Source organism: Anastrepha ludens, chromosome 2 (genome assembly GCF_028408465.1).
Source record: "Anastrepha ludens isolate Willacy chromosome 2, idAnaLude1.1, whole genome shotgun sequence".
Classification (NCBI taxonomy): domain Eukaryota; kingdom Metazoa; phylum Arthropoda; class Insecta; order Diptera; family Tephritidae; genus Anastrepha; species Anastrepha ludens.
Genome location: NC_071498.1, coordinates 102,066,634 through 102,078,648, shown reverse-complemented (window position 1 = coordinate 102,078,648; position 12,015 = coordinate 102,066,634). Strand labels below are relative to the sequence as shown.

At 39.6% G+C, this 12,015-nt stretch overlaps 1 protein-coding gene across 1 annotated transcript in view; it reads right to left on the bottom strand.

The window, feature by feature from the left end:
• Positions 1-287: 287 nt before the first annotated feature.
• The window catches only part of LOC128854927 (melanopsin-like), a 33,282-nt gene continuing 21,554 nt past the window's right edge, over positions 288-12,015 (bottom strand). Inside the window, exons 5-7 of the mRNA XM_054089407.1 lie at positions 5,071-5,285; positions 3,600-3,704; positions 288-3,512 (exon numbers count right to left, since the gene is read on the bottom strand). Coding sequence (XP_053945382.1) covers positions 2,394-3,512; positions 3,600-3,704; positions 5,071-5,285 — 1,439 coding nt within the window. The 3' untranslated portion in view covers positions 288-2,393. The remainder of the gene's footprint in view (positions 3,513-3,599; positions 3,705-5,070; positions 5,286-12,015) is intronic.

Genomic DNA, 12,015 nt, shown 5'->3' with positions numbered 1-12,015 from the left:
AACTGCATTTTAAACAAAACACTTCAGTCTGTCGAAGAAATTATTCTTGTTCTTAACTTTCATTTTTGCTTAAATCTCACTTTAATTTTATTATCTGTAAATCTTATTCAGTTTTGAGCTTTGTGCGATGCAAAGGGTGGAATTTCTCAGATTAATGGGACCAAAAACTTTTTTTTCATCTTTTGTTCGCTCTAAACTGAATTCTGCTGCGTTCTTTCGTATATTCTAGTTTGCTACAGAAAAGCTTTAACATATACCAAAGGGTTATTTGAAGCGTGCTCCGCGATGTTTCAGATTTGCTGAGCCTAAACTTTCTTACAACTCGCGCCCACTTTTAATTGGCCTTGAACCACTTTCCATTTTTCCTCTCATTCATTTTTGGTATTACTAATAGAACTGTTGATTATTCACCCTTACTCATCTTTTTGTTCGTTACGCAGAGAACTTTACGAAATTACAATCACTACAATTCTTTTTATTCAGACAATGTCAAGCACTCGTGCACAGTGTATTATAACTTTCTTCATGTAACGGTTGTATGTGACGGCATAAAGAAATCGAGACAGATATAAAAATATATAGTACACAACAGAAGTAATAGAAATCCTTACTTTTATTTTCTCTCCTTCTCATTTTTGCTTCTGCACCTCACTTCGAGACATGACAGCTTGTCAAAATGTAAAACTCGATTTACTCAGCACTAATGACGCGTTATTGTGGGATATTCCAAGGGTAGATGGCTGTTCAGTAGACTCACTCGGTTCTTTATAGAAGCTTATTTTCGTTCCTAAAAATTAATTCTTGCGAATGGCATTGCTGGAGACCTAAGAAATATGACAGCCATACAAAGCTATGCTGCTTGTCTTACTTATCTTATAAATGAGGGTAAGAACGAAATGCCCCCTCAGTAGAGCATAGACAGGCTAGAAATATGAGAACACAAAAAACACCGTTTCTCGCTCGAATCAAAAGGAAAAAGTTATATTACAAGGATGATGGATTAGAAGATTTGGCCATCCAAACTTGTGAGAGTAACTTCGACTGCCACGTTATCGGGGAAGCGGCAGCAGAATTCTGCCTGCTCACTACATACGTATATTTATGCTAGTGCAATCAATTGTCATTCAGATGGTCACGAGGCAACATGAATGTGATGGCTGCATTGATTTGTTCTTACATCACCACACTCTCTGTTTTATCCTAAACAAATCGCCGCCACTTTCCACAAATCGCCGCCACTCCTTCAAAATCGCTGAGAGCCGGTTATCGGTCTGGTGTTGGTCACATCTTCTGAATTTTTTTCACCATGCAAAGTTATTTGTTGTTATTTTGAATTTCTCTTCTTCTTGCACATTGAGCCTTCAATTTGACTGTTTTCACAAACTCGCTCGGTCTTTTGTTCTGGGCGACTTCGGATTTAGAGAAACACAAATTACTCTTTAAAAGTGACTCTCAGCAGTCCGAGAATCAAAACAATAACACAAAATAAGCAGTTTCGGGCACCCGCGGGCAACCTCGGACGAGCAAAGAAACATAGACCTGATCTCACTCCAACATATCAACCGATCCCTCAATCTGCACTAAGAGAGAACACTTAACTTTGTTTTCGAAAAAAAAATATGACTTTGTTTTCTCTTCGATACTGTCTACAACACTTCAATACTCTAATACTCTGTTGCTGAAAATTACATACCATTTACATATGCGAGTTACATCCTAATTGGAGCGTAGGTTTGATTTTATGTAGTTACCGTTATGTCATTTGTAACAATTCAACTGTCTGACTAGGGATTTCTTACGATTTATTTCATCTCTGCATTTAAGCAAATGTGGCACATAAAGAGACGTGACAAGTTACAAATGTAATGTGAACAACACAACATGAGCGTATACTGGTGCGTGCATGTGGGTGTGCTTTTGCGTATGCGTGAAGCATGTGCTTGTTTTACGGTTTTGGGGTATCGGCTAGATGTGCCAACAAATTGGTGAGATAAGTGTCCCAACACGCTGATGAGACAGATTGCTCAGATGATTTAGATAACTCGCACTTGACGTGGCCGTGACTGCATGAGCCTGGTCATGGAGAAAGCTGAGGTTTTTGCTTAAATTATTATCCTGTGGCGCTCTTTTACATTACTTTCAGAATGGCGAGCTTTAAGTGTAAGCGATTATGGATATGTGGGAAGTTGGTAGGCACATGCATACATAGGCGCATACATGAGTTTGCAGTATCTGCTTATGTCGCCATCTGGTCTGTGTGACCCGACAAATGTCATACCCAAAATATGGGTTCACTTGCAATGAACTTTCTCAAGTTGGCCAAAGCCAAAAGGCTTCACATTCCTCTGTGTTTGTGTGGGTGTGTTAATTTGTGTGCATGCTGAGTGTCCTTTTCACAACTTTTGCCCCATCATTTCGGCATTGAGTGTCGACTCGAGTATGCCTGGCGATGTAGACGATATGCTACGCATAAGTGCCATACGAGATGTGGGCGTGCCGCCCACACTTGCGTGGGTATGTACAGTCGAGTTGCTGTCTTGTCGCGTCCGCTTCATGCCACTACCACCAGCACCACCACTGCCATTAGGTCGGTCATTTAGTTCTTTTTTACGAGCACGCCAGTGGAACATGCCGGTGAGTGTATCAAAGGTTTTGTGCGTTCGTCCCCCATTCGCTGTCCGCCCATGCTTCTTTTTGTCATTTTCGTAGGTCGTAAATGGTGAGCCAGGCACATTAGGCACATTAACAGTGCTGCGCATTAGTTCAGCGCGCGGATTCGACTTGACCGACAATGTGTCCTGGTCACGTCGGCTGATTATACGTGAAAGTTTAAGACGCGCGCGTGCTGGCGCATGCACGTCCAATTCCGCTATGGAGTTTACCGGCTGTACGGGTTGCATAGGCTGCACAGCTGGAATACGCGTCAGTGTCAGACTATTCGATGACACTGGCCTTGGCAATTCAGATTCATGCTCGCCAATGCAATGAGTGTCGCCAAGTTCATATTGACTAGCGTTGCTTTCCCACTCCTGTGAGTTAATCGACGCGCGATCATCACATATAGGGCGCGCATTGCGCATTACATTATTGTTCATGACCGAACGGCGCAAATTGTTACTTCTGCTGGAATTTATGGTCGCCGATTGCGGATGAACATGACAATAACCGTAGCCTGTGCCCAATTCCATGTCGAGCAGTAAATTACTATCGGCGCCGTTGGATCGTTGTGATAGTTGTGATTGCAGCCTGTGATGATGCTGTTGCCTGGGTGTCGATGCAGCAGTCGCGCCGTTAACTTGATTTGCAGCGATTTCATCGTGCTTGTTCAGAGTCGTTGCTAGTGGCGATTGCGAGCCACCGGATGTGTAACGTGAGCGATGCGATGAACGGCGACTGGCGTTATTGGCACCCACTCCGCTCAGGCCGATGCTGCCCATTCCACCACCACCGCCGCCGCCAACGCCGCTACTGCTGTTAATTGTTGTCGTCGTTGTAGTTGTTCGGATGCTATCCTGCAGAGAAAGATGATGACTTTGGTCACGACAATGCAATTGCATAACTCGGTAAGAGTGGTAGTGATCGAGAGCATTGTTATTCACCGTTGTATGGAGACGCATTGAACCGTTTTGTCGCAATAGGGCACTGTAGTTGTGACTTTGACTCTGGTAGCGGCCGGGGAATCCAAAATGACGCGCTAAAGTAACCTGTGAAAGAAATTGAGATATTAAAAATATCTTTGAACTTATAGAGAAAATGGAGTATAAAAATATTTTAAAATTCAAGAGCCAGGAGAAAATAATATATCTAACATGGCGGGAGGGAATCTATGATATTAAAAGTTTTGTTGATAATATTTTTTGAGTATTTTTGAGTATGTAAGAATGATGATTGAAAGTTTCACAGACATCCTGAGTATTCGGTGGGTATTACAGGTATGCTTTTGAAAAGGAAAGGAAAACTAACAAAATGAAATTAAATTAAATAAACTTTTGGAAATGAGATGAAGTGAAATTAAATCAAATAAAATTAGAAATGATTATAAAATAAAATCAAACTAAATCAAAATCTATGAAATCAAGCTGAGGCGAACGTAGGTAGGAGCTCAAGTTTGGGTTAAACATTTTCTTTTCATAAGTTAGTTGCGCAAATAGAAATACTAATGTTTTTAATTCTGCCAAAGACCTGAAAAAATCCCTAAAGTTATACTACACGCATGTGAGATTTGAATTTTAAGGTTTTTCGAGACTATCAAATTGCTTCAATCAACAATTTGAATATTCAGTATCAGTTGGAGTTTTAATTCGAACGCCATGTTACTGATACATATTTTAATACAAAATTTGTTCAGATATTTGGTTGGTGCAGGTTCTTCCTTTAAGGACGAAACTCCAAAGGAGTATTTCGTTTATCAACAGGAGTATTTCGTTTTAAAAAATCTTATATTTAAATAAAGGCATTATACTCCATTCGAAACACGATACCCACATTTGGTGCGAAGAGCTTGATTTTGACCGATAGGAGAAATGCATAAAAATTCTATCATAAATTCGGTAGCTTACATAAGGTTTCAAAACAGGGGCATTTTCCTGTATGAACAAAAACAGCGATCTGGTGACTGACGTCCAGAGTATACTTAATTTATGGAGGGGACACTTCACGAACTTGCTAAACAGTGGCAACTATGCATGTCACAGAAGATGGGAAGATCCCGAAGACCCAATCGTTGACGACCGGACTGACTGAAATTTCTATTACGCCAGTCTTGATTATTTTGGACTTCACCTCGTCTATATATGTATATTCGTCTTTCGTTTTGAAAATAGAACACGATTTCCATAAACCTCTTAATTTTATTTCATTCTTATTCTCATTCATTTTTTAACAACTTGTAAAACTTGTTTTCAAATTGAACATTTTCATGACTTTTCGATCAATTTGGCATTGACCACATTTCGATAATGGACGCCAAAGAGCAATTTAAGCTTTTACATGTACACTCATTTTAATGCGACATTTCATTTCACATATTGATGCACTCACAACCCCACCAATACATTTGGCTTAACTCACCTTGAAAGCATCACGGAATTTGTGACTCATGATGTTGTACAGCAGTGGATTAATACAGGTTGATAGGTAATACAGCACACCGGATACGAGGTCGACAGCTTCGAAGACATCTTTAAATAGTTGCGATTCTATGTTGGCGCTGCTGCCGTACACAGCCATCAAGCGTTGAGCGTGAAATGGCGCCCAGCACAGAAAAAATGCTACAGCAACGGCCACTGATGAACGAGGAAATGATGAAGAACGACGACAAACGGCGAAACATGTAAGTATATGGAAAGAAAAAAGAAAAAAAAAACAAAGACCACAAACAAGAGAGAAAAAAGGGGAACACAAGCAAAGGATAAATTACATACATATGTGAGTATTTTAGCGAAATTTAATTTAAGAATAAGAAAGAGATAGCAATACCAATTAGTAATATTTAGAAGCTTTGCCATTAAATGAAACTTTGCTAACGGAACTAAATGCTTTCATGAATAGATGATTAAGTTAAATTTGCAATATTGTTTAAGACCGGAACGCAAAACATTTGAAGTATCTAAATGAAAATAAAATTTGGTTCAAAACGGTCTATTCTGTCATACCGATTCATATGGTTGTTTGAAAGAGAAGGAGCGAAATTACATAGTAGCATTAGGTCACTCCTTATATACTGTACGGGTAGTAGCATAAATTGTGTAAAAGAGGGGTGAGGAAATATTGAGTTGTTTCCGAGGCTTGAGGTTTCAAAACCTTGTTTTCTACTGTTTCTTTGAATTGTAAGTAGAATAGCATGTTTTCAATAGGGGTTTTATTGTATTTTCCGATCAAAAAATTTAGGAAAAATTTCAAAAAAATTTTTGTTAAAATAATTTTTTCGAGCTAAACAAATATCAAATGTTTTTTAAAATTTCAACATTTTTGCCTTTTTGAATTATGCTCAAATGAAAGTTTCGAGTTTTTTCATTGCAATGGCTCCCAACTTTTTATAGAGAAACAAAAATTTGTGATTGACTTTTGATTTTGAACGCACTCTTCGGCCACGGCGCGGTGCTATCGATCGACGTGCAGTTGTTTGAAAAAAAAAACCAAAGTAATGTGTTATAAACTTATGTTCATCTGTGTGTTGAATAATTGCACTTCACCGTGTCCGAAGAATACAAATTAATTATTTTCGATTCAACTCTCCTAAAATATATGGCCTACTAGACTAATAGACTAACTAGAGATGCGTTACTTTTATGTGCCGAATTAGCGTCTGCCATATGTAGATGGTAGCTTCCTAAACGTGACAAACGTTGAAATACTGCTACTGTAGCTACTGTGTTATTGGGAGGTTTTATTGTTGCTATTAAGATGTGTTATCTTACATTCCTTTTACCATAAGTTGTCTCTGCCAACAAGCAAAATAAGAGTTTAGGGATGAGTTTCGCCACCAATTCTTACGTTGATAGCAGAATTTGAGTCATCAATGTACTTACAAATAGCTACACTAAAACTTACAGTGCGATAGGTAAAGTAACTTCCACGAATCGCGGGAAAGAGGACACCCTAAAGCTCTATTTTATTTGGAGAAAATTTTGGCATTCTAATACAAATACTAGGTTGTTCCATAAGTTTTGCGGTTCAATATGAAAAACACAATTTAATGGCTTGAAATGCATTTTATTATTCAGTTCAGTCTCCCTGAGCATCAACACACTTGTCCCAACGAAAGTCCATTTTATAAATTCCATCCCTGAAGTGAGAATCTAGAGGGGCTGCAAAATACGCTTCCACTGCTGTTAAGACCTCATCATTTGATGAAAAACGCTTTTCAAGCATGCATTTTTTTAGGTGGAAGTCGCTAGGGGCCAAATCTGATGAATAGAGTGAATACCCCAACAATTCGAACTTTAATTATGGATTTTAGCCTTTGTAAAAATGCTCTTGTGCATTGTTCTGATGAAAGATATTTTTTTTCTCTTGCAAACTGGGTCTTTTTCACAAATTTTGTCCTTCAGCTGGTTTAGAAGGTTAAAAATATATTCAAAATTTATTGTTTTACCCGTTTGCTAGCAGTCCATAAACGAAATTCCTTTCGCATCACAAACAACTGATGCTAACATTTTCTTAGCCAATTTGTAAATACGAACCAAATTTACACCACTCTTTAGTATCCTGGTTTTATTTAGGATCATGATGATAGACCCAAGTCACACCCATAGAGATGAATCGACGCACAAAATCTACTCTATACTTTGGTTTTTTTTTTTGTTTTCCTTATTCCCTCCTCTCGGGAGCATAGGTTCCCGACAAAGTTCCTCCATCGTACACGGTTCTGAGCTGTTGTTTTTGCATGGTCCCATGAGATGTTCTTTGGTCGACCGCGACCTCTTCTTTCGTAAACGCTCTAAATGTTGCTGCTAAAGTGGCATTCGAATGTGTTTTTGTTCCATTGCTAGCAAATGCGTCGTCGAAACCCAATATAAAGGGTGATTGTTTAAGAGCTATAGGAAAGTTTTAAAAAAACACACGTAAAATTCAGAAAAATGCATGCAATTTTTATTTAAATCGATAGTACAGTCCATATAATTTAATGTTTGAAGATTATTTCATGCAAATGTTGACCGCGACTGCGCTTCAAATGGTCCATCCGCTTAGTCCAATTTTGGCATACTCTTTCCAATGTTTCGGCCGGTATCTCACATATAAATGCCTTAATGTTGTCTTCCAATGCGTTAATTGAAGCAGGCTTGTCTGAATAGATATGAGCTTTAACATAGCCCCAAAAAAAATAATCTAAAGCGTTATATCGCACGATCTGGTCAATTGGCCATGACAGGTCCCGAACGTGAATAAAATGTTCACCGAACTCGCCTCTCAACAAGTCCATTGTCACGTGTGCTATGTGGCATGTGGCACCGCCTTGCTGAAACCACATGCCATACAAGTCAAGCTCTTGCATTTTGGGCAAAAAAAGTTGGATATCATTTCACGGTAGCGCTCACCATTCATAGTTACGTTACAATTCGCAGCATCTTTGAAGAAGTGCGGTCCAATGATACCTCCAGCCCAAAAATCGCACCAACCTGTGACCTTTTCTGGATACAAATGAGCTTCGTCGCTGAACACAATTTTTCGATAAAACACAGAACAGAACACGCATTTTTATAATAAAATTTAATGATTTGCAAGCGTTGTTCGTTTGTAAGACGATTCATGGTTAAATTATATACCAAACTGAAGATGTTTGACAATGAAACAAAACACGTCAAACGTGCGCCAGCTGTTTAAACCAACTGCTTAAAAAGATAATAGCTAAAAAATCACCCTTTATATATAGCTCCTCCTCCTATTTGTGGTAAGCGTCTTGATGTTGTTCCATAAATGGAGGGACCTGCAGTTTCAAGCCGATTTGGAACGGCAGATATTTTTTTGAGGAGCTTTTTCATGGCAGAAATACACTCGGAGGTTTGCCATTGCCTGCTGGGGAGGGACGACCGCTATTAGAAAAATGTTTTTTCTTAATTTTGGTCTTTCACCGAGATTCGAACCTACGTTCTCTCTGTGAACTCCGAATGGTAGTCACGCACCAAACCGTTCGCCTACGGCGGCCGCCCCAATACTTCAGTCAAAATATTGTTGCCTGTACTACCCAATGAGACGCCTAGAGTTTCTACTAAATAGCTTTGATTTTCCAAACGATTTCCTGTATTTTTGTACGATTCCTGGTGTTGTTGCTGATTCTGGACATTCTTGGCGTGGATGACACGACCACGTTTAAATTATTTCTACTATACTAATTGATGGCGAGAAGTTCTTACACACTTTCAACATGCCGTTGCTTTTAAAACTTCAAATGAATTGACTGATTTAAATGAAACTTCACATGCGTTCGTAAACAGAGTGTTCCTAGATGAAGGCTGAACCTTCTTCAAAAGAAGGCTGTACATGTTTAATTTCTGTATAAACCATTGCATACGTCATTTGACTTTATAATGAATGGAAACCTCCATCAACTATCATAAACAATTTTACACCATACTTATACCTAGCATTCCATTAATTTGACGGAGTTTACTTAACATATGTTGCTCAGTTTTCGTGTGCTTCCTTAATGGCCACACCTCCTTTTTACAGGCTGGTTTATGGTGGGTAATTGTTTCTCTTTAATTTCGTAACGCACATCCGTCTTCTGTCGCGTGATAAGCCAACTTTATTAAAAATAAACAATCCCTTACCACATCGTATGCTTAGCATATTTTCACTGGATTCCACAGGTGTTGAAGTGGTAGCTTTTTACACGCATTTACTTTCTGGTTATCCAAATAGGTTACATGTCTTCTTGCTAAATTATGCTTTGCGTGCATATCGGCGCCTATAACTACACTCAGTACACTTCCTACGCACCACACTAAATACATAAAATAAAAAGCATTAACCACAACACATACACATATACATACATACGCATACCGAAATCGTATGAAACGATAGCGGGCGTGTTGATTTCGACGCCAACACAAAATTATCTAAATATTTACATAGACCGACATATTAGACCGTAACCGACGGCTGCGTGGCGAGTTGGTAGGCTAGCATAGCTCATGCTCAGTATAAAGAGGTTTGACGCTCGTGGGCTGGTGAATGAATTTTGTTTTGTTTGCTTGGGCGAATATTTTGCTTTGCGCTTGAGGTAAGCTTTAAAACAGCAAGCGATAAACTATACAAGTAAATGTGATAGGATTTGTTAGTGCGCAAATATTTTATTGTAGATTTAATACTGTATATATATATTTATGTATTCTACATCGTAACGTAAAAAAGATTAAATTTTTAGGTTTTTGCAAATATATAATTTTACTTCAAATTATCATCTTTGAATACATCATTCAAAGTATTGTAAATCATTTACATCTGCATCTACATAGTTTGCCACTCCTCTGCTAAATCATGCATATCTTGTCAAAAAAAAAAAATCCATTTATGTCCCTTACGTTTTCGAAATAGAATTGGCTGGAACGGCGACATTTTAAAACCTTCGTTATAATCAAAAATTTAAGAATGAATTTCGATGTTATGCTACCTCTGAATGGTGGGTGGCTTCTATGAGAAAATTTTGTATAGTATAAATGCCTTTACTCACCTCGACCACGTAGATACGGTTAAATTCGATCTGGACCGAAATTTAAACTCTAACCTTTGTAATGAAACAAACTCATAGAGAGAGGTAAAGCTAGTGACGTCAGGGCAGCAGACGGCAATTCAGTCCTAACAACATAGAACATTTAGCATTGACATTAAGGGGAGCCTCTCATCAGTCGGCTTCAAGAAATCGATTTTTTTTACTGCAATCGATAGATATATAATATTATAGGAAAATATGCCTATGAGTGAGTATACTGTCTACCTTCTGAAAACTTTCAAACACGTTTTCTCAAAACCATGTTTTTGAAAATGGCGTGTAAGATTAAAAAAAAAAAACGACGAAAGTTATCGTTTCAAACCGATAATCTATATAAAGATAATTAAAATGCGCAACTAACTATCTAACAAAATACAAAAAAAAAATCATTTTTTAATGTTATTTTACACCTTTAAAAAAAAAAAAGCGAAAAAAAGCACTTTTTTTCAATAATTAATTGTGTGTTCATTTTTTCATATTTTTATATAAGAGTAGTCTATTGGAGGATGGTTCCATGTGTAGAAGTCCACGCAAGTGGGGAAAGTTACTGATCGCCATTCACTTGGGAGTTGTCAGGGCGATTCTTCTGCATATGGTTCAAGCAGCTCACAACGGCCGGGATTAGCCCACGTATCCTCTGGGTAGCTTCCGAACACCCGTTCGGGAGTGAGCTAAAGTGAGAAGGCGAAACATTCCAGGATAGCTGGTTGTGCGTTGGGTTTGGGACCCGCCACTTAAAAATCGCCCCCAATGAAAACTTTAAAAAAGCCTCGGATGAGACCTCCCTATACTGATGACGACCCCTGCAAACGAACTAAGGACTATGATTTGAGGGCATGCACCTGGAATGTCCGGTCCCTTAATGGGGAGGGTGCCTCTGCCCGGCTGGTTGATGTCCTCGCGAGAGTAAAGGCTGACATCACTGCCATCCATGAGATGCGATGGACGGGGCAAGGAAAGAAAACCATAGGACCTTGCGACGTCTACTACAGCTGCCATGTAAAGGAGCGCAAATTCGGTGTCGGATTTGTTGTGGGAGAGAGACTTCGTCGCCAAGTACTGTCGTTCACTCCGGTGGACGAGCGTCTCGCAACAATCCGCATCAAAGCCCGTTTTTTTAACATATCGCTAATTTGCGCCCACGCCCCGACGGAAGAGAAGGACGATGCGACCAAAGATTCTTTCTATGAGCGCCTGGAACGTTCCTATGAGCGCTGCCCCCGCCACGACATAAAAATCGTGCTTGGCGACTTCAACGCCAGGGTGGGCAAGGAGGGAATTTTTGGTCCCACAGTCGGAAAATTCAGCCTACACAACGAAACATCCGGTAACGGACAGAGGCTGATCGACTTCGCCGGGGCCCGAAACATGGTAGTCTGCAGCACCAGATTCCAGCATAAAAAGATACACCTAGCTACCTGGCTGTCCCCTGATCGAAAAACGCGAAACCAGATCGATCATGTTGTGATAGATGGAAGACACGCTTCTAGTGTATTAGATGTACGTACGATCCGAGGACCCAACATTGACTCGGATCACTACCTTGTTGCAGCCAAACTGCGCACGCGCTTCTGTGCAGCAAAAAAAGGTGCATCTACCTACGCAAAGAATGTTCGACCTCGAAAAGCTGCAATCACAACAGACAGCCAGAAGATTCGCCACTCGACTCTCACTCCTGCTCTCGGAGAGTACTGCCCAACAAACCGGCATCCACGAACAATGGAGCAACATTTCTCGTTCTCTACGTACCGCCGCCGAAGAAGAAATCGGATTCCGGCGAGCCCGAAAAAACAATTGGT